General features: G+C 37.4%; 1 protein-coding gene across 1 annotated transcript in view; it reads right to left on the bottom strand.

The window, feature by feature from the left end:
• Nucleotides 1-2,155: 2,155 nt before the first annotated feature.
• The window catches only part of LOC145676491 (GATOR1 complex protein NPRL2-like), a gene marked incomplete at its 3' end in the record, with an annotated part of 52,330 nt that continues 29,664 nt past the window's right edge, over nt 2,156-24,821 (bottom strand). The window contains 4 exon segments of the mRNA XM_081747295.1: nt 2,156-2,286; nt 4,656-4,753; nt 8,558-8,694; nt 20,032-20,164. Coding sequence (XP_081603421.1) covers nt 2,156-2,286; nt 4,656-4,753; nt 8,558-8,694; nt 20,032-20,164 — 499 coding nt within the window.

Raw genomic sequence — 24,821 nt, 5'->3', positions numbered from 1 at the left:
GTGTAGGTTACGGCTCAAATTTTGCCCCAATCTGGTAGAGAAATCCATGCTTCATTGAGTGTGGCAACATACTTCAACTTTTCTCTGGATAGATTGCATTCGTAGAGGCACCTACAGTAGGTCTTTCTCTCCATCCAATGGGCCGCAGTAAGGACAAATCTATGACTTTTAAACACCATCCGTCATCCGAAGCTTTAATTTGCCACGTAGCTGATTCACAACTGACTATGCCATGTACAATCGTGTTGCCATCACACCTGTGTAGGAAGGTTTTCCTCCAGGGCCATTCAGCGCAACTTTCAATCGTAAGATGGAGTCACCGCAGTACACAGTCGCTTTATAGTACCCTTACTGTGTGAACGAAATGCTGGAACGTCACGGTATCTATGTCGATTAATTACGTTGTTCATGGTCGTTGACCACAATGCACATACACCCTGCAATGTTTCTGAGTCAGTGTCAGGGAAAACTTAAAGAGTGGAAAAGTGCTACGACGTAGCCCGCTCAAAACCGTTTCACCTTGGAGCCATGATGTACACACCACACACGCGCGAACTTGGCGCGATATTACAGACCTTTGGCTTCCTTCTCCTCTTTGAATCATTTGGATCTGTCGACTCTGTGAGCAATTGGAAAAGGTTTAAAATCGGACACATATAGAAGGATCAATCTGCTGTACTATAATACACTTGTTATATTAATTCGATTTTTACCTATGTTCATGTAGCTTTCCAAAACTGGAAACCAAGGGTAAAAGTATGCAGAGGAATCACAATTTCGTAATGTAGAGAGTTATCAACCACTTTGATACACTTAGAAGTACACCGCTTAAAACGCAATATACATATAACAACATAAATATAGAAACAGTGTACTCAAAGCAATAAATTATTAGAATCATCTACAGACTAACAAAATTGAATACAAACAAATATATAACACGAAATATTTAAACTCTAAATGACAATAACAAGAAAGAATAACAGATCACCTAGGAACACACCTCAGGGGTAACGCTTCTCTAACAGAAAGGGCCATTACAAATGGATATTCCATTTTTTTTCCTTCTGATAAACGATCACAAAAGTTACTAGTTTTGTGAAAAGTAAAATATTAGATGCTTTACAATGTATTTTTCTCCAATTATCCTTATTTCTGAGCTGTACTGAAGAAATGTGATTTTATTCTTAGATTCCGCTTCACGTGGTAAGTTAATGATGAAGTGGGCTTCTAAGAAGCAAGTGTATTTATTTTTTATTTATTTATTTATTTTATTTTATTTAATTTTATTCATTTATATTTTTTTTTTTTTGGGGGGGGGGGATAATGACAATGACAACATTGAGCTTAACACTTCTGTTTTGTACGTTTAACACCAAAGGAAAATTCCGGCTTCATGAAACTCTCGTATAGTAGGTACTGGATATTCTACAATTATTATTACCGTTTACCGTACAGAAAATCCTGGTTCACCAGGTTGGGGATTGAGAGTAAGGCTTAACAACTTTACCTCGTAAAAAGAAGATTGTTGCGGATACCCTAACCCGACTCGGAATTGGAATGGAAATTGGAATCAGAACGGCAAAGGAAGAAGATAATGAAAAAGAAAAAGGATATAATATTAGTCACATGGAACATTAGAACCTTAAATAAACCTTGGAAACTACGACATAGAAGAGGATGTAAAGGAATTAAGAATTAGAGTCTGGGGAAGAAAAGCACAGAATCGAAGAGAATCGAGGAGAGTGGTTGGGAAGGTCAAGGCCCTCCGTAGGTCTCACTACGTTATCATTAGTCTCTCTTCCAAGTTCCTTCTGACGTCACATCTTAATATGGGCAAAGAACTGACACAAAATGCAACGCATTGTGAAAAGAAGTTCCCAACGTTACTTGAGAAAACTGCGTACGTAGAGCGAAAAGATATCCTCACAACAAGCAGAACAAAGGGATTACGTTTAAAAAAATGAAAAGCTAGGAACCTTTTCCTACTCGGCTCACTTCTCATACTTTTTTTTTTATAATAAAATACAACAAAAATAAAACTTATCACAAGATATTTTACCCAGTAGATTAAAAAAATCCAGGATTTTCAAGTACAACTAAGCACTTTATCAATTGAATTTACCTTAAAAACGATATCACACTACAACCTTACCTACTCTCGCAACAAAATTTAGGCATTCCTCCTGAAGTTTCTTATCCTGTGCCAAATTCCTCAACTTTGGTGTAACTGCATATACATTGCTGTATTGGAAAATTGGTGTGAGACTAATAACTCCATAATATCTGGGAAGATGAAAACAGTACAAATTTGAGCTGAAAGATTATTTATTAGCCGCTGAGATTAATTACTTACTTGAGAATACAAGTTATCTTAAAGCGTTTCAACTATAGTTTGTCCGCCCTTAGGAACAAGCTGAAGTAATGTAACGATAAGGAACATAAAATATTTTGTTAATAAACTTTAAAAATTGAAAAGAAATATGTTGACTTCTAATCTTGGTTTGAGTAACGTTCATTGCGTTTATAATTACACAGGTTGTCCAAAATTCATGAACAATCTGTGATTTTTTTTTCTTTATCATTAGTTTCCATTGATATTTCACAGACTTAAAAGACCAAGGATGGGAGATTGTTTACACTTATCTGTGGAATATAATCTCACGTAGGTGACCGTCATTATGAGTCTCGCAGATACGAGCCCTATGTAGCACATGATTCACGACAGAATTCAACGCCTGATTTCATTCCGATTGATTATTTTGTTTGGGCTCTCTGAAGGACAAAGTGTATGTGAACAAATTCCAAACAATGCAGGAGCTCAAGGACAATCGTGCAGAAATATGGACAATCGGACCGCAAGTGTTCATTCCTGTCATGAATCATATGCTACGCCGGGCCTGTACCTGTAAAGCCCATAATGGCAGACACTACCTGGGATTATCCACACACACAAGTGTAAAAAATTGCCCATCGTTGGTCTTTAAGTCTGTGAAATATCAATGTAAACTAATGATAAATAAAAATGTTATTCAGAGTTATAATCCCTTCGAGACTTTGGGCCCACCCTGTACATCGCTTTATGTCACTCTTTCTTTTACAACTAAAGATATGCCACATTGACTTGATCCCTACTGTTCCGTTGCAAGCGCTGCTATCGGCTGAAGGAATTCCACTCGCTTTCTCACGCTTAGCAACAGCTGAACCCTTATTGGCTCAACGCGTGGGTGTGTGAGGGTGTGAGCTTTAGTTCGCATTTTTGCCACGGCTCAAGACATTTTGGCAGCACAATAGTATGTAGACAAAGGAGCAAGTGTGCCACCGTTAGAAAAGACCATCAGTAACAGATACAATATGCTAGTTAACAGTGTATTTTGATACATATACAGAACATCAATAAACCATAGTTAATTCCAGCAAAATATAAACTATCAATTAATATTGGCAAGGAACGATAATTTCTCAGCGCCCCAAACGACGACGACGACGAAGAAGAAGAAGTAGAAGAAGAAGAAAAAGAAGTAGTAGTAGTAGTAATTATTATTATTATTATTATTATTATTATTATTATTATTATTATTATTATTATTATTATTATTATTATTATTATTATTATTATTATTATGAAAACTACGCAAAACAGTTTACACTCATGCATATTATCCTGTTCAGATCGATGTTATGTATTGAATATACGTCTTATCTTTGGACAACAATTTAATTACACAAATATTCAAAATTTATAAATTAACTATAACTTTCGACTATATATCATTAACCATACTGTGTAATGTTGCCCTGCTTGGGTCATAATGAATGAAGGTATATTTCCGAATCAGTTTGATCTCAGTAAGTGGCATGATTCTCATCCAGTTAATTTTTAGCTTTACAAACTAACCCGGAGATTCAATGCTGCGTTTAGAAAAGCTTTACATTGATTCCTGTCCCTAGTCTGGATCAAGTTTATATTTTGTATTCCTATTTCTGCGAGATCCATATTAATATTGTCCTCCCATCTGCACTATTACTTCTTCTACAGTCCAAATTCAATAATAAACAGTAGTACAATCGTGGATTTTTCCATCCTACGTATATCACTGAATATTCTACGTTTTGTACTTACGACAATATACAATTTGTAATTCAAAAAGCAATTCCACAATGGACAATCACAGTTTAAAGATAACCTCTTCATACAATAAAGTCTAACTTGATGATTCGCAGTTCTCCATAATATTAGTACTTTCTGACGCATGAATAACCAAGGTGTCTATTAAAATTCCAAAATTAAATTTCGTGACTTTTTCGTGACCTTTTCTTTACCAAACCACAAAATTTCGTAACATTTTCAAGAGCGAATTTGCGTGCAAATTAGGCCGAATTTTCATGCATGCGATAGAAGTATGCTTTGCTTGCGATTTGGTAGCGTCTAAAGCCGATCAAAGACATTTTTGGTGATGAATTTTGACGTTTCATAGAACAAAATTTTCCAGTCTTTACTTATATTTGTAGATTTTAAAAAAATCGTGATCTTTTCTTGACCATCATGACAGTTTCCTGATTTTGTGACTTTTTTCGTGACTTCCATGGCTTTCGTGACCAATAGACACCCTGATAACTAAGTAAATACGGACGACTATACGTAATATACTCACAATAAATTCTGAACACATGCCTTGACAAGATTATTTTCAACATCAGCTTCGGCTGCAATCTTGGCTACATGGTTAAACCCGTTGATGTAGGGAAGGACCTGAAAAAAAATAAGGTAAAAGAGAGTTATATATATATATATATATATATATATATATATATATACTCACAAGTCTAGTACTTTCAGTGTATGTATGTCTTTATACAATACTTATATACAATTTACTCGTACAATGACATCTGGGTATATTTGCCAACATCTGTACTATTGAAAAGTGCCCAACTTACAGATATGTATATATATATACGAGAAGAATTCAAAAAGTAAAGGCACATTTGCAATTTCTCTTTCCAGGGATTGGCAACACTGCTAGTAACCTGCGCTGAGTGTAGCTGGCAACACTTCGAGACAACGTGTCGCTCGTATTCCTGCATTAGTCGTTGGCAGACGGTTAAACATAGCAGCTTCACTGGCGATCTGTACCAAGGAGAAAATGAGAGCAGTGATTCACCTTTTGTATGTGGAAGGTGTGAAACTTGCGGACATGATTCGTCGAATGCAAGCACAGTATGGTGACAGCTGTTTATCGCGAAGAAAGATCTACGTATGGATAGAGCGTTTCAAACAGGGAAAAACTCTTTATATGACGATGAAAGATCAACTTCAACGACTGAGGAACTTGGGTACATCATCCCGAACCGGAAAATAAGGCTGCGAGCATGGTTTGGAAACACCCATCATCACTAGAAGTTAAGAAATTTAAACGTAAACCATCAGCTAGTCATTGATGTGGTGCAAAATTGGTTACATATGCAACCGAAAAACTTTTTTTTTTTTTTTTCTGACGGAATCAAAAAACTTGTAAAACGTTGCGAAAAGTGCATTGAATTCCAAGGACGTTACGTAGAAAAATAAGGTATGTTTCATTTTCTATCATTAGAATAAATACAGCTTTTCTCAAATGTGCCTTTACTTTTTGAATTCTCCTCGTATGTATATATATATATTGAAGCAAAAGCTATTACAGATGATGATGGCAATATAAGCACTTCAACCGCAGACGCAGCAATATTTTATAACACTGGATATTCAGGCACATAAAATCTTATAATTCAAAAATACGCAGTAAAATCCAAGTCGAAATAATGAAGATAAATACTCGATGACATTAAGCCATGCGTAGTGTTCAAATAATCTTATTTGACAGAAAGAAGCACGCAATTCTTTCCTCATATATATCTAATAAAAATTTCCAGTACTTTATCACTTCACACAGCAGACTAATGCTTTACAATACAGGGTGTCCGGAATGGAACTGACGGTTTTTAAAAGTGTATGGTTTTAATATGGTCAGAGATACAGAAAAAAAAAAAAAAAAAAAAAAAACATTCATATTGAAGGACAACTCAAAAAGTTTTGTTCAGCAAATTTTCATACTTGAACAACTACCGGTGACGGCGCTAGTATCGCCAATAAACAGAAATGGCGTCGGCAGTTGAAAAGGCGCAGTGCGTGTAGTGGTTTGCAGAGACAAAAAGTGTTGTTCAAGTTCAACGAAACTTTCGACGTGTTTACCACAAGGATCCTCCATCACGCAACAGTATCCAGGCGTGGAAGGATCAATTTTTATTAACAGGGAGTATAGTGAAACAACACAGCGGTGATAAATCGCAGTGTATCAGAAGAAAATGTGGAAGCAATAAGATAGTGTTTCTCACGTAGTCCAAGGAATTCAATTCGCGCAGCGGGCAGGCAATTGGCAATTCTAAAGTCAACAGTGCACGATATGTTACACAAACGATTACGTTTGCGCGCGTATAAGGTGTAATTGTTGCAAGAAATTAAGCCCAACGATAAGACACAGAGAGCAGCATTTGCTACTGAAATTCTGGACAGGATTGATTATGACCATAATTTCCTATTGAACGTTGTTTTCTCTAATGAGGAAACTTTTCACTTGTCTGGCTGTGTTAACAGACACAATGTTAGGATATGGGGATCTGAGAATCCGAATGCGTACATAGAACATTTTAGAGACAGTCCCAAATTGAATGTTTGGTGTGCTTTAACACATAATGCAGTTATAGGTTCCTTCTTTTTCATAGAGCAAACCATAACAGGAAGTGTGTTCTTAGACATGCTTCAAACACTTTGCTATTCCCCAATTACAACATTTGCAACCTCAAGTGATATTCCAATTGGATGGCGTCCTGTCACATTGGAGCCTACAAGTGAGGGAGTACCTTGATACTGAATTTCCTGGCCGTTGGATAGCCGTGATGGGCCCAATTAGGTGGCATCCACGCTCTCCTGATGTTACCCTCCCCCCTGGACTTCTTCCTGTGGGGGGTATGTGAAAAACCTTGTATATTCTGGTGAAAAGGTACGTAACCTTGATGAACTGAAGAACCGTATTAGGAATGCGATTGCTTCAGTAACACCTCAGATGTTACAGAATACGTGGAGAGAGATTGAGTTCAGGCTAGATATTGTAAGAGTTACAAATGGAGCTCATGTGGAGTTACACAGAGTTAGAATGACTTGTAAGTAAGACCAAATAAACTTTTTGAGTTCTCCTTTAAAATGAATGTTTTTATTTTCTTCTGTATCTCTGACCATATTAAAACTATACACTTTTAAAAACGGCCAGTCCCATTCCGGACACCCTGTACTTTACATGCTACAATTTTGTAACGCACCAATTTTGGTCTTGTTTGGAGAGATATTGCAGACAAATAAATATACTCTGACATCTCTTTAAGAGCTCCGTCGGTACAATGATCATGATCGAGTAATTTAATTAAAGATCCTCAGCTGCTTATCATACTTCGTCCGGGACAACATTACACTCTGAGCTGATATTAAAATAGAAATTCATTAGATTGTTAACTACCGTAAAACCTGAGCTGGAGAGGCGTGAAATGAAACCTTTATGAAATCTTTAAGTTTTATGTCCCACGTTATGCCGGCTAGGATAAAGGAGACGGTAAGGATGAGAAAGTGGGAGAACCCCGAAAAAACCCACGCACACGGTGTTTGTCCATCACAAAGCTCACTTGGCGCGAGCTGGTATCGAACTAAGGACCCCATATACCAGAGATGAACGCTCCACCACTGAGCCACCGAGGCCGCCTGTAGAGACGTATCTAATGTATTACGAGTACGAGCATGCAGCCAATACTCCCTTTGATGAATATGGTATCCGTGCCCTACCTGTGTGAATCACGTCAGTGATATAAGTAGTTGAATTACTCACCGGTAATGACAATTATCCAAGGGAGCTTCTATTGTTACATATCCTCATCTATGTGTAATTCCTGTGCTACGTTAACGTTATTATTGAAGTTTGTTTTCTATACAAATTTTGTTTTTCAACTCTGAGGCATAGTATCAAACTGTCGAAATACTGTACACCACCGACATACAGAGGATCACAACCAGGGAATCTGGGAAATATGAGAGCGCCATCCTGAACAAACTTTCATTTCGAATTCTACAAGTAATCGTCATACCTGGCTGTATTCCACCATGGAGATGGCGCGGCTGTAGCAGTCTGAAGAAGGGAATTATCGCCGAGTTTCGAATTAGCGGATACATTATTGAGTTCTTCTACTCGTACTCCATCATAAGGAATTATTCAAAGAAATCTTTTTCCGAACGATCTATTACTGGAAACACTATAACTTTTTCTTTGAAATAATTTAGGACAACTCGGACGCAGTAAGTGTTATATTTTTCAAATAACAAAACTATGACTATGATCGTATCTTTAAATAAATAATTCATTCCATGCAATTATTATTTTCATGGAAAATCTCACTTTCACACTAAATTGAACGTGGTTACTTAAAAAAAAAAAAAAATAATATTGCAATTCGTTTGTTGCATTTTTCAATGACTTACCTGCTGAGTAGTTAAATCCCATTGTTCAGATCTATACGCATTTCTATCTACTATGAATACTGGTACGTGGTAGTCCTGAACTGGAGGAGGATCCGGGGCCACTTTTACTACCTTTAAATGCAAAGTAGTTGTTCCTTCTGCAATAACAAATTACACCCTATATACTTAAAGATTCAACTATGAGTTCACATAAAATTAAATGAATCCTACTATTATTCCTCCTAAATTAAAATTAGCAAGTATTATTCCTTCTAGCCTAGAGGACTTATTTTATTCTTCAATACGCAAAACGTACCCATATATATGAGAGAGAGAGAGAGAGAGAGTGAGGGTGTTAATGAACTATACCGAAAAACTGTAAATAGTGCAAAAGCTTTTCAACACGCGTTGTTTCGAATTCGAAAAAAGCATGGAGTGCTGATCCATAACAGCATAAATCACCTGACATAAGATATCCAAAAATGCATATTTCAGCTATGTGCAATGAGTGCATAAGGGATTTCCTACACAGCATAATTCCAAAACAATCTGCCAACAGAATTCTCATACATGCTTGTGATAAACTCATTTGTGCATTATTTTTGGCGTATTCAGTTGAGACGATTTAATTCCTTTTTATTTTAAAAAGACTGCTATATTTACAACAGCGCTATGCATTCTCGCACGGATAGCAACATCCAGCAGACGAAGAGACCAACGGTCTTGGCAAACAGCGGCAGCCAATTACAGCCCTACCTGCGATTACGTCATCTGGTAGGCGTAGCTCGCGCAAACAGCGAGAACAAGAGAGAAACCGTGGGAAGCAGCATTCATTGGGCGCGAAGATATCAATTGAAGAATAATATATGAAACAACACTGCTGAAATGGATTGATTTGAAAGTTAGAAAATTAGTATCTGCTATCATCTCATGTTTTAGATTAACAATACTTTTTTTTTTTTTTTTTTTTTGGTATAAAAGACCTGTTCATTGTAGAGGATATGTAAGTATTATAATTTTATAAAAGAATACGCCCATATTCCTGTGTATCATTTACTATAGTTGCATCTGTAAGATTATGCCTCATGTTCTTTGCCTTGTGTGCATGGTGCAATATATTGATACGAGTGAATTTTTAAAGTGTTCAATTAATTTTCCTATTAAATGATGCTGATATTTTGTCTTATTTGTCAATTTTAAGTCATTACTCGAATTTTCTTCTATGTGTAGTTAGCGGTGAAAGAAGATATCATTTTGTGATAACTTGTTTCTTCGTTAACGCTCGGAAGAAAAGTTCAATTAATGGCTATCTAATGGAATGTTTGCTCTACTTGGATTACCATCCTATGGAGTAAACGCCACATGCTTTGACTTCAACATGGGTTCAAAGTATGCACTGACAGCAACGAATACGAAATGCTGCGGTGTGAAGTCGGAAGTTTTAGGGACTATCAGCACCATGGTCTCTCATGATCGGAATAACGCGTGCTATGGTATGTATTTTGACACGGTTTATTTCAAGTTTATTACTATTATTACACAAGTAAGCATGAAACAAAACATCGCAGGACGTGTTCTCAACACGAGAGACCATGGTGCTGGCAGTGTCAACTTCCTCCGACTTCCCGCCTAAGCATTCTGTGTTCACGGCTTACCTTTTGCCCACTTTGGACCCATCTTGAAGTCGGAGCGTATCTGAGAATTTTGTTCGAAGCTTGTATGGGAATTATGCCATCTAGGGAACCTCTTATGCAGCTACTGCACATTGATGCATTTTTGTATGCGTGTGTGTGACTTTCTTTACACTCATATGGATTGCCACTGCATGATTTTTCGAATTCGAAATAACGTGTGTTGAAATATAGTTGTTTTTTTTTTTATGATTTTGGAAACAATGTACTTTTTCTCCCACAGGTACATATAAACTTTTTCTCTTATTTTGATGTAAAGAATAGTCTCTTACAATTTGTCGTATAGTTCATGAACACTATATATACGAGGGGAAGTCAAAAAATTCCCGGAATTTCGTTGATACTATTTATTACCACAATATAGGAACACATTCACTTAACCGCCTTCAAAATAGGCTCCGTAAGAGCACTCATACGTGTTTCACCGCTCCTGTCATTGCTGTAAACAACGCTGCAAGACCTGTTTTGTTATGTTCCGAAGTTCACCCGTTACGATGGTTTGGATGTCTTCTACAAAACGGCTTGCAGAAACGAACATTCCACTCCTCTACCAGCCTCTCTACTAAGCGAATTTAGCACCAGCGGATTTCTGGGTTTTCCCCAAGATAGGATTCTGGGACTTCAAAGGATCTGTCACCGTAGAAGACATACAAACAAACGCGACGGTTAAACATCGGAACATACCAAAACCAGGACTTTTAGTGTTGTTTCCATCAATGATGGGAGCGGTGGAACAAATGTGTATGTTCTCAAGGAGCCTATTTTAAAATTTTAAATGGAAACATGGGGCGAGTGACACCTCATTCGATAGATCTTTAAAAACTAAAAAGCGATGTGGCAAAAGATTTTTCATATCGGTCACCGTATTCAAAAAGACCGCCAAGATATGTTACCTGTATCAGATAAACGTCCAGTATCACTAATATGAAAACGGTTGAACATAAATGAACCAAGCAATAACTCAAATAGGATGGGAAATGTCATGAGGCAAATCGAATGATGCCGCGATGCTCCCAAGGGCCGCCTTGAATAGGGGCTCAGGGTCCAACTTAGAAATTTTAAACTAGAATATGAGTCAAATGATACCTCGTTCGATAGGTCTTCATACACTAAACAGTGTTGTGGCAAAATATTGTTCATATGGGTCACCGTTTTCAAAACGGCCGCCAAGACATAGTGTCTGTATCAGAAAAAAACGTCCAGTATCACTGATATCAAAACGATTGAATATAATAACGGATGAACATAATAAAACTACACTTCATCTTTTGCATTATGTCAATTATACCTGTACTTTAATAATCTTTTTATCAGTTGGATAATTCTCGAGGCGTGAAATGAAAAATACCCTCTGTGATTTTCTATATGAGTTTTATACTATTCATTTATCTCCAACCGCTTTCATATTAGTGGTACTGGACGTTTTATCTGATACAGGCAGGTTTAAAAGTGCGGGGGGACGCCGTTCCCCACCTCGAAAATTTATTTACGGCGTCCTCCCAGTTCCTAAAAAAATAGAATGAGCAAATATAGACAGGGGGAACGGCGTGGCGTCATGTCGCTACCTACAGTCCCTCCACCTTTTCAGATCCACTTTTACCCCTGGATACAGGTATCATGTCTTGGCGGCCATTTTGAAAACGGTTACCCATATGAACAATCTTTTGCCACAACGCTGTTTAGTGTGTGAAGATCTATCGAACGAGGTATCACTTGACACATATTTTAGTTTAACATTTCTAAGTTGGGCCCTGACCCCTATTAAAGGCGGCCCTGGGGGTCACCGCGACATCATCATTCGATTTGCCCCATGGCATTTCCTATTTGAGTTGTTGTTTGGTTCATTTGTGTTCAGCCTTTTCATATTAGTGGTACTGGAAGTTTATCTGATACAGGTAACATATTTTGGCGGTCTTTTTGAAACCGATATGAAACATTTTTGCCACATCGCTTTTTAGTTTTTAAAGATCTATCGAACGAAGTGTCACTCGCCCCATGTTTCCATTTAAAATTTTAAAATTGGGCCCCGGGCCCTCACGAAAAGCGGCCCTGGGGAGCAAAGCGACATCACCATTCGATCTGCCCTATGGTATTTCCTATTTGAGTTTTTGTTTAGTTTATTTATGTTCAACCGTTTTCAAGACATTTCCATGGAAAGATTAAAATGGGTCACCCTATATACATATAGATAAACTACTATTTATCTTGAAACACCTTTGTAAGCTATGCAAATATTTGGTCTAGGAATTAATTCGTGCGGGTGGACAAGAGATGGCGCAACGAACGGAGCGTCCCACAGTTCCGTGTATCCACACATGTGTTGCAAACACCTGTCATCGCGTATCGTTCGTAGTATAGGGCAGTGGTTTAAAGCGTCAACAACACCAGTTTGTAGTTAAGTGAACATGGCGCAATTTGTGCCTGATAAAGTGTTTTTGCGGGGTGTCCTGCTGCATTACTTTAACATGCAGAAAAGTGCGACTGAAAGTCATCGTATTTTGGTGGAAGTGTATGGTGACCATGCTCTAGCTGAGCGAACGTGTCAGAAGTGGTTTGCACGGTTTAGAAGTGGTGATTTCGGCTTGGCAGACCAAGAGCGAGCTGGACAGCCAAAAAAATTTCAAGACGAAGAATTGACAGCATTGCTCGAGCAGGATTCGTGTCAAACGCAGGAACAACTTGCAGCAGCATTAGGCGTTGATCAAACAACAGTCTCCAAACGCTTGAAAGCCATGGGAATGATTCAAAAAATGTCACATTGGGTTCCACATGAATTGAAAGACAGAGACGTTGAAAGACGAAAAACCATTTGCGAATTGCTGCTTCAACGACAGAGCAGAAAGGGGTTTCTGCATCGAATTATTACGGGTGATGAGAAGTGGATCCATTACGAGAACCCTAAACGAAAAAAGGCCTGGGTGAAACCAGGTGAACCAGATCCATCACAACCAAAACGAGATATTCACTGTGCAAAGGTTATGCTGTGCATATGGTGGGATATGAAAGGTGTGGTGTACTATGAGCTGCTGCAACCGGGTGAAACTATGAATGGAGAACGTTATCGACGACAATTAATGCGTTTGAAGCAAGCTCTGGCCAGAACACGACCAGAATGGGAGAACAGACATGATAAACTTATTGTTCAACATGATAACGCTCGCCCACATGTCGCAAAACCGGTCAAAACCTATTTAGAAAATGTCGGATGGGAAGTTTTACCCCACCCGCCGTATTCACCAGACGTTGCTCCTTCGGACTACAACTTGTTCGATTGCATGAACAACGATTTGATTGGACAGCGGTTTACTTCTTCAGAAGATATCGAAACATGGGTCTCTGACTGGATCGCTTCCAAGGATGAGGACTTCTTTCGCCACGGAATCCGTACATTGCCTGACAGATGGGCGAAAGTGGTGGCTAGCGATGGACAATATTTTTCTTAAGGTATTTATGTATTTTGTGTTTGTACTACAGCTTCAATGTGTGCGTACCAACCGCACGAATTAATTCCTAGACCAAATATCAACATGAAGACATTATTTGACATACTCTGCAATACCACCAGATTAAGTGTTGCCAAACCAGAAAAAACATAGTGTTGTAAATGGTGCTACGTCAAGTTATTGCATATTTCAAACTGCTTCCAATGCAACATTTATTATTCAGTGTTAAAATATCACAAACTTCCGTTTGGAGGCCTCTACAATAGTAAAAACGTAAGTGAGACAGATATGTCAATACACATTGGTAGTATTTTAGTGTCGAATCCTACAAGCATGATATGACCCGTATCTAACAGGAAGAAACAAAGTTTCAAAAGATTGAAAATTAAATTTCTTCAAAAGCTTTTCTTTCGAAAAATTGCTTGGATACGTATTACATTCATCACTTGGATGCTTTTCAATAAACTTAAGATCAAATTTCAATCTTACAAATTAAAGGACCCTGTGTAAGTTCTCGTCAAAAATAAAAGTTCTATTTCCCTCGCTTTTTGCTGTATTCCTATAGATATAAAGGCAACTCCTCAGGAAAAAAATATTTCGACGACACTGATAACGATTTCAAGAAAGTAGGGCCAAAATACTGCAAATTTTTATAATGGAGTATATGGGAAACTACATGTTATATTCGGATTTTTGTAGGTACCGTCCACAACTCTCAGATCAATGATTTCCACATATGATGTGCATCAGAGTACGGGACAAATAATAGGTAGAAACGAAAGTGGTGTTATGTTTCCTTTGGCTGATACAGGGTGTTGAAATTGGGCACCATCTGGTAGTTTAATAGACTGTATGGGAGAGTATTTGGTAGCTGAGAATTGTATTATGTACCATCAGCGCCTCCGAAATGCTGATCAAGATGATGTGGTATTCCTCCCGAAGGCAGGGCTGTGACCCTAAGGTCCCTGCGCAAGGTGAACCCACGATGGTTTGCCATTGCCTGCCATGAGATGATGACGTCCGAAGGATGGAACCTACAGTTGAACAAGGGATCCGGACTTGCTCTGTCCTCACCAGGAATCGAACCTGAGATCCCTTTCAGTACAAGGCGAAGAGCTTATCCATTCATCCACCGGGGACATATTCTGACAAATAAGACCATTGTCATATTATGATGTACAGCAGGGTAAGGGACAAATAATAGTTGAAAACGTCAGTGGCATTATGTTCTGTTTGACCGATCCGGACGTTTGAGGTTGTGTATATGCAAACATTCGATTCATATTCACTGTCTGTCTATTGCGAGGCTGCCTCTATCGAGGGAAGTACAGTAGAAGCGTCATTGTGGAGGTGTTGATTTCTGTAGTAGCTTTAGTGACTGCAAGTAGGTGGTCATCGATTCGTGTGTTGTGCCTACTTCATTGTGCGTGCAAGAAGTTGCAATTCCTGCATGCTTTTGTCCAGTGACTTTTGTTGTTCTGTTTCTCGCGACATTTATGAAAACTTTGTTGTTGTGTACTATCTGGTGTTATTTTCTGGTAGGTTTTGCCAGTGTGTAAACGTGTAATGCAAAGGCCATATTATTCATTTCAAAACAATTTGGTGACGTTGTGACAAATGGCTTCCGGTGGAAGCTTGGATAAACATCGGCAATGTTCCGTATGCGAACTATGGTTTAGAGGGCAAAGAAAGCGCCCGGTGTGTGGAAGTGAGTTCTTACAAGCGGTTAGTTACATGCGGGGGAGCAAAGGTAAGTCATTCCAGTGCTTCGGTTCGTCACCAGTACTATGTACAACATGCTACATAAAGGCAAGGTCTTATGTGAGAAGTGTGCAGAAACAACCAGAAATGGGTAGTCAGGGTTGGATCTCAACGTTGAATATACGTCAACTGTGCCTGTGCACATGAAGGTACATAACAGTAGTGTTACAAGCGCTGAAACCAGACTGGGCATGTTGTTAACGAAACTCAGGCATGATCTTTGTAATGACTTTCTGGGAGCAATATTTGGATATCCATGCCACGGAAGTGTGTCAAATGCATTGAAATCAGTCAGGCAGGCTTTGATGAGGCAGTTTGTACCGTCCGTATTCGGTTCAAAGCATTTATCTCGTTCGTTCTTTCTGAGCAAGGTTCCAGCTTGGGCCCGCAAACTTTATGGGGTAGGGGATGACAAGCTGGTTTTAGTCTTTGACGGAACATACATTTACACCGAAAAATCGACGAACTACAGTCTGCAAAGGCGTCTGTATAGTGTGCAGAAAGGACGTCCGTTAGTGAAACCCATGATGATCGTTACACCCAGTAGGTACATTGTCGACATTGTTGGTACATTTGTTGGTGTAAATAATGATGCTAGTATTACAAACTCTATGTTCGCCGACACAGCAAATGGTTTAAACCGGCTCTTACAATCAGGGGACTGCGTTTTGGTTGATAAGGGATTCCGAGATTCCATGACGGTGTTGGAGGTGGTGGAGATCATTGCTAAAATGCCATGTCTTTTAGAAAAGGGAAAGAAGCAGTGTGACTGCCTGGCTGCAAACCAATCCCGTATTGTGACAAAGGGCAGGTGGTGTGTAGAAGCGAAAAATGGCCATCTCAAAATGAAGTACAAGATGTTTAGGGATAGGGTTCCAATTGCGGCTCTTCTCTACTTACGCGCGTATTTACTCATTGCAGGTGCCTTAGAGAATCAGTTTGCGCTTCCATTGACTAACGAAGCACCAGAAAAGTCTGACGAAAGTATTGAAATCTTATCACGTTTTTGTTTAACAAACGAACTATACAAGAAACTACAGACATATGGTGATATTGACAAACGCTCAGCAAAGATTTTGGAACTGTATGACGGATCGTCAATTACTGACTTCCCTCGATTGACAGAAAAATATTTATTCAAAATCACGCTTGGAATTTATCAAATTCAAATCGCCCCAAGAGGCTTGGTCTTTGGGGTCCTCCAAATTCATCACCAAACACTAAGATAATTAGAGGAACTTATATTTTGTCTATAATATTTATTACTGCTGTATATAAGAAGAAACTTTTATAATACAGGGTTCCTACTGATCTGGAGAAATCTACTTCCCTGACTTTTGGCAGGAAAATCCCTGACTTTTATGACAGATGTCGGAAGACGTTGACTTATAAATAGGCCCGTATTTATATATTGTGCGCTCCTGTGCTCTAAATAAGTTGCCGCCTCCCACCACAAACAAGGAAATAAAGCCGTGATTTTGCAAACATACCAGTTCTTGTTGAGTAGCAGTTTAGGTATTACAAGTCACAAAAGTTACAACGTAATTTTAAATGGCCTAATTCTCTCAATGATGATTATAATGTGGTGTTCTGCTCGAAGGTCCCTGGGCAAGGTGTACCCATGGTAGTTTGCCATTGCCTTCCATGGCATGATGATGATGTACTAATAACGGTACCTACAGCTTAACTTGGGATTCGAACCACTAGTATCTTCACCGGGAATAGAACCCGGGACCTCATCATTACAAGGCAAGGAGCTTAACCACTTACCCATTGTTTACATTATTCACCGTCAGTAATGGTTTAATAACATCTATATTAATAATGCATTAAGCTCTTTGTCTTTAGCGCTTTTCAATTCGAGAACCATAATAGATAGAAGTATGAAATTTTAATATGTTTTAAAGCTCTCAGAGAAATGATCCAAATGGCCTGTTCCAGGTCCCTAGGTCACATCTGAGCTGAGATATTGGGGGTGCAAAGTCCGCATAAGAATAACATGGGGGTATTTTAAAAATAATCAAAAACGACCGATTTAGAGTTGAATTCATATAGTAGTTTATGGGGTCGCTGAGATGAAAAGTGAGTTTTAATCCAATTCAACTTAAAGGTCATACTCCGCTCCACACGGACGGAACGAGATTTTAAAAGTAATCAAAAATGACAGATATTAGTGTTAAATTCATAGTTTTCGAGGTCGCTGAGTTTAATGGTGCCAGTTTTCATGATGTTCCAAGATCATCCTCACCCTCTTGAGTTGGGGGTAGGAGATAATGACTTTTTAAAAATAAAATCAGATAAGCTAGCTAATTAGTAACTACTGTAATTAGAGCGAATAAAAAACAATATTATTTTATCGCACTTGCGCGTGACTGCGGATTGCTAGTTTTAAATATTACTTTATTATGAATCTTTAAAAAAAAATCTAAAATTTTGCCGCCCAGTGCTCGAGCACAGAATAGCACTTACCTAAATACCTGCTTATAAATAAGGAATGAATAACAGTGAATACTTAGAATACTTATATATACGAACATTTATCCTATAGAGACAAATAGTAATCAATTGCTCATACGTACAGCAATAAAAACCAAACAGGTATTATAATGGCTGTCTAAGCTGAAATTGGTGTACAATTAATGTTAGAAAAAATATATCTTATAAAATTTCCCTGATTTCCAGTCTTTTTTCCTGACCTTCCCTGACCTGTACCATTTTCCCTGACTTCGCTGATTTCCCTGACCATTAGGAACCCTGTAATAAAAGGTGATGAGAAAGTCTAAATTCCCGTGTACCATTTTCAGCTCTACCCTAAAAGGCAGAATTTTACAATATGGACACCGGATTGTCCAAACACAACAACCACTTGTGGTACATGTGCTCAGAGTGAAAGAACACAGATTTCAAGACAGAGAGTGTATAGCTGTTCTGAAAAGCGGACTGGGTGGCGTAGTAGTTAACGCATCAGCACAGTACACCGAAGGCCCCGGGTTCGAGTCCCCGTCCAATCATGCACTTTTTCACTCTGCGTATCATTGGATTCGCACCTACTGAGGATTTGATGTGTTGATTCCCCCTATCGTTAATAATAATGTTTCATATTTATCCTGAATAGGGATTGGTCGTATCACTTTTTTTTTTTTTTTTTTAATACAAAACTTCACTTATACATAAATCTCAACCACAAATTCTCCCTTTTTCTCTTTTAATTTCTGAGTTAATAGTTTCAATGGCATCATTTTTTTTTCTTTTCAACCATTAGTGTCCTTTTTCTTCCTACTAAGATTATAAGCTGTCTTATTTTGTTCATTCTGTTTCTAAACTTCTATTATTCTTTTCTTTCTTTATGATCTAGTCGTAGCTGTTTGTATCATACCTCTTGATATGTTTAATGTTTAGTTTTGGAAAATTAACAACTGGACCAACAATCGCATGGGCATACTCTGACCTTTGAGCAATTAGTTTTCTAACACAATTTAAAAAAAAAAAAATGTTAACTAAAAATCTTTGTTTAACAGCAACGTTTCCAAGGAACATTGTAAGAATAAGATGGAAAAAATTTTATGGAGACTTTATTCGACACTTCTCTTTTTCCATAATGCTCATTAAGAAATCATCGTCTCATTAATATGATCGAAATTAATTATGTTTCACAAGGACGGAGTAGTATCTCTTGATACAATCAGCTAAAAATGGTGTCATACTTTTTACATATAAATTCCTCACGAACTATAGTAACACGAGCAGTCCTCAAGCATGAAGCACAACGGACTGTTTTGTATTTTAAAGAACTTATTCGAGACAACTTTGTAAATATTGTAACAACAAACTTGTGTACACGCTTCTTTGATATAAACAAACTGAAGTTCTTTAGGATCTTTTAGAGCAGAAAATGCACCAACTCACATCAATATCCTTTGACAACTTTACATTTTGAGTATCTGATATATCAACAGCAAACAGTTTCAGAGGATTATGTACACCTAATGAAGAGGTCTGCAGTGCTTCGAAAAACAATATTCAGTTCCTAATACATAAACGGTAAAAGCGGGTTGTTCGAGTGGAAGGCTATTCTGAATGGTCTACTTCTACAATTGAATCGGTGAGTGAAAAAGAAAACAAATCCACACTACCTTAGTTTTGGAATAGAAAAACAAAACCAATTATTGGAAATACCGTTGCTTTTACAAAAATATTTGTATGGGATAATTGAAGTGTGTGTTACGATGTTTCATTTCATAAAATATTTCAATTACCCCTACTTAAATAATATTTAATTTACTTAATAGTGTTTGATTACATCCAAGTTGATTTAATTAACAGAAAACTTTGGCTAACAAACTCCTCTATCCTATACAGATAGTGAAACTGATCTTATCTTCTTAAAGCATCAATTTTTTTTTCTTTCCTCAGTACATAGTTTTTAGGCGCTTTAAAAACGAAATTCCACAAAATTGCAAAGCACAACACAAATCAGGTAAACATTTAAGGAATTCTGAGGACTTCTAAGACTTACGTATAATAGGAACGAGAAATGCTCATTTTTTCTGACTCAGGTAAGGGGGGAGGGGGGTAGATAAAATGATTGAATTCAACCTACCTACCACTACTGTTGATACCCTATGTGAATTGAGATCTTGAAGAATTTGTCTCAAAATATTTGGAAGACGTGCCTTGCCTGTTTCCGCTTCGCTTTCATTCGACAAAAATCCACTTTCCATTTCCATTGTTACCTACAATTTAAAAACAAAAGCGAACATAGTTAATAGAAAGCAAACGACATAGTAAACAGGTTGAAATTTTCAAATCAACATAATAAATAAGATGAAATTTCTAAATAGCTAAGCTGAACCTGAATTCCGTGAAGCTCTACATTATATTTTTAAGGAATTAGGCTTAGCAAAAATTACTTTTACTTATAACTACTTGATGGATCATCATCAACTTTAGCAAGAATGTGAATTCGTTAATGGAGGTGATAATAATTGATACTGTCAAGCATGATGAAGTCAATATGTTAAGTTAGTTGGCGAAACTGTCACACAGTTATGGTTTTAAAATAAACACTGCTTTGCTCAGTCATTTATACTTCTAGTTTAAAAATGAAATGAAATTTTTGAGGTTTACGACCCACGGTTACGCCGGTTAGGCTAAAGGAGACGGTGATCATGAGAAATGAATGAAATGGTGGAATGAAGAAAGTGGGAGGAAACGGGAGAACCCCGAGAAAACCCACGAGCACGGTAGTGGTCCACAAAAAAGTCCACACGGCATGAGCTGGGATCGAACCAAGGACTCCAAGCACCGGAGGTGACCGCTCTACCACTGAGCCACCGCGCCCCCTTTTTAGTTTAAGTTATTAAAGATAGCATAGCTAGTATGAACCCCAGTTACCTATTCTTTAAGAGAGGTAATCTGCTTTGTCTATTAACACATGTGAAAAAAGTAATACTTCGTACTTCAACTTGGGCGGGGATAAATCTTAACCGCAACTCAATACAATATAATCCAAATGCTAAATACTCTTTTAGTTTTTTCTTCAATATCATAATCTCTGAGTAGATAGTTTAATTGACTTCATTAGTGACTTTTTTCTTTCTTCTAAAGTGTCCACTTTACAAGAGAAACTACGGCAGACTTTCAAACTATGAGAATTCAATATTCAACTTAAAATAGTACATTTATAATTACTGGTTGCAATAGAGTAATAAGATTAAAAATTGAACCTGTTCCTCGATGCTGAACCCATATTAAAAAACCATTAGACCTACTCGCTACCCCTGTTTTTGTTCTATAACGGTAAATGTTGATACTGGAAACTATTAATTTGAACCACTTCCGGTTTGAATAGAGGGTTAACGGAGAAGATAAAACCTAATGGTGGGACAATGAATCGACTGCGAAAAACCGTACCTCTATATCTCTTACTGAGTTTGCTCTGATACCTGTCGACAGACGGACAAAGCCGCTCTATACGATTTCCGGCACTTATGTACAACATAGTTTCGAAGTCTAAAAAATTGGGAAAACAAACTTCATCCTAATATCATTTGGGTACAGTATCAGTTAGGAAACGAAAAATTATAGGGCTTTTTGCATCTTTATCGTAAAAATGAAGATCTATACTAATCCTTATTATGAACCAATTTCTAGAACATTCATTTTCTTTTGTGCAATGGATTTAAGTAAGTGTATTTAGTTTTCATTTTTACATTTTCTATTATCAAAAGATCCAATATATTTCAGGCAAAAATTGTCTTGTATGCTTCATATATCAAGAACTACATATAGTGTAGCCAAACCCAAACTATCCCTTAACTCAGTGTGATGTGCTTATTCCATAAAAAATATGAAAACTCGATTTAAGGGTTGTTCAAAAATTCTGTGGCCCCTGAACCAAAAACATCCGAATTATTTCATTCAATCAAAAACTTTCTTGTATGCCTCATATATCAAGAACTACATATAGTGTATCCAAACCCAAACTATTACTTAACTCAGTATAATGTGCTTATTCCGTAAAAAAAATATGAAAATTCGATTTAGGGGTCGTTCAAAAATTCTGTAGCCCCTGATCTAAAAAATCCAATATATTTCCATTCAATCAAAAATTTTCTTGTACGCCTTATGTCTGGAAAATAATGTAGTCAAGCCCAAACCACCACTTAACTCAGTATGATGTACTTATTCCGCGAAGAATACGAAAACTCGATGTAAGGGCCGTTCAAAAATTTTGTAGCCTCTGATCAAAAAAAAAAATCAATATATTTCATTCAATCAAATACTTTCTTGTAGGCCTTATATCTCGAGAACTACATACAGTGTAGCCAAACTCAAACTATCACTTAACACAGTATGATGTGCTTATTCCGTAAAAAATTACGTAAACTCGATTTAGGGGCCGTTCAAAAATGTTGTGGCCTCTGATGCAAAAACTAATTATTGGCCAAGATCGCAATCTTTTGATGCATTTTTTGGATCATTCCTAAAATTCTTAGCCAAGATCGCAATATTTTGATCCATTTTTTGGATCATTCCTAAAATTCTTGTTTTACGTTACAATAGAATCTTTGTTAACGTTTAAACCTCATCCGTAAGAACTGGAGCGATAACATCTCTCATAGACTTTGCTTATACATCACGATACTGCTTCAGCCAATGAGAGTACATGTGCATACGAAATGAATAAAATTTTGTATCAAATGAGGGTTCCACGATTACTTTTTTACGCCTGGATTCTAGACTTGTGGGCTGTCCTCCGCCTGAGAAGCGGGAAGAACGAGGTGTCATTGCAGAAGATGACCGATAAATAGAAAGACAGTCATAAGTTCTACTTAAGGGGATCTTATACCTTTTACCACTGGTTTCTCAGTCCCCATAAGATAACATGTAAATTTTACTTCATCAATATCTAACGGAGTATGGTACTCAACAACTTAAAATTTTTCCATATGGATACAGAAAATCAATAGAAATTAAATAGTTGTTTCAATTTCACGCTTAATGAGGTAGATCGCGAGTAATGAACTTTCTTTGGTAACATTGTAGTGGACTATATATTACATAGTGGTTGAAGGTGTCTGCTCCAATTTGGTCCTCACGAACAGATGTACTGCTGACAGGCAGGGATTTCTCTTCCCTTCTCAAGTCCTTTTCGACGGGTGTGGCAGAACGCCGCGGGTGCCACCCTCATCCCATTTGTTTCCTTCGTTTCTGCAAAGCAGATAGATTTTCTTGTAAACGCTAGAAAGGAAGAACACGATAATTTGAACTTTTTGTTTCTTACGATTTCCTGCTGCTGCACTTCCGGCAACATTATTCAAATTTTCAGGAAGTAATGACAAAATCAACTTTACTTCAAGATCCATTCAACAGAAACGATGGACTGAACCCCATGAACCAAACTGCATGTGAATAAACATACGTAAGTAACATTTCAAAAATACAGCAGCTCTTCCCGTTGGTTTAGTGCCTAACTCGCTCAGAGCACGGATCTCGGGTTCGATGCCCGGTCGAAGAGCCTTGAAATTTCAACGCATTACTGAAGATACGGATCCCACTGCAGGCTCACGTCTCTTAGAATATTGGTGCAGAAAGGGACGCTCAACTCTAAACCCACCAAACCAACCAAGCTAATAAAGGACGGGCGCAGTAATGTCACCATAATTTAGACTACGTGGGCGATTTTATAATGTTTCAGACTATGATCATAAATATAAGTGGAACTAGGGCTTCGAACATTTCTAATTCTTATTACTCGAAAGTAAGTGTAATATATACACATGGTGTTAGGAAATAACTTTGGAAAGTGAGTCCTCACACGTAAATGTGAAAAAACCTACAGACCAATCTTGGTGCACAAATGTGTTATTTCAGAGATATAGTCCGCAGAAAGTTGGTTGTAATGGTACAAAAAAGAAATAACTAGAGAGCGAAATGTCGGATAAGTGATTATTTTCAACCTAGATTCCAGCGGATATAGGAAGTGTGTTAGTTTTTCAGGATTCTCCAGGAAAAAGATTGCATTTTCTTGTACCTCTAAAAATAAGAGTAGTTTCCTGAAGGGGAAAAAGATTTTCTCGGAAACGTCTCTAAAGGATTCTGTTTATGTTTCATACATCAATATTGTATTAACAACCCTATACTGTTATAAGCCACTTAGAGAGAGAGAGAAAAAAGGAGTATTTTAGTCTTGGGCTGAGTTCTTTTCTGACGATTTAAAAAAAAATAAAAAAGACTCAGGCCATTCTGTTTATAACCTAAGACTATAGTGTAACTCGTTTGTTTTACAAAAAATCCACGGGGTAGTTTACTCTTGGAAATATTTTCTAAAAATCATGAAACTCTGTTAAATAAATATTTTATTAATAACCGCAAACCGGTCCAACTCGAGGTCAAAAGTCAACTAGCTCTTTTCAGCTCAAAATCAAGACTTTCAATACAAAAATGTGTAAGCGCTTACGAATTTTAATGAGGATTATGTAACCTAATTAGTTGTCGCAGAATAGCATAATGCAAGGTCTTATACTTTCAGCTTTATTCTAACTTAGCTCTAACCCAATCTATCTTAGGCTCTTATGTATTTCTTAACTGTAACTGTGTGAACCAAAGAATCTCTCAGAAGTTTACGATTTCTTATCCCTTATTACAAATCTAAAGTAAGTGTAACTTTATGCAAATAATTTTATATATTAGTTTCCCTAACTCACAATCCCTTGTTCAGACGCGCTACTCGGTTTGGCTTAGTCAATCTTGAACAGTGCTGAATGAGCAGACTAGTAAATAATTTGTGCTTTACTGGCAAATCCTTTTTAAAACTAGTTTACGTATTACCTCGAGTCTGACTTATTTTATTGTTTAAAAAATAGAGGCTACGATTATCCACAAGAT

The sequence above is a fragment of the Thermobia domestica genome, unplaced genomic scaffold, assembly GCF_964235325.1.
Source record: "Thermobia domestica unplaced genomic scaffold, izTheDome1.hap1.1 HAP1_SCAFFOLD_168, whole genome shotgun sequence".
Lineage (NCBI taxonomy): Eukaryota > Metazoa > Arthropoda > Insecta > Zygentoma > Lepismatidae > Thermobia > Thermobia domestica.
The sequence above is the reverse complement of the archived record's forward strand: the minus strand, read 5'-3'. Positions and strand labels throughout refer to the sequence as shown.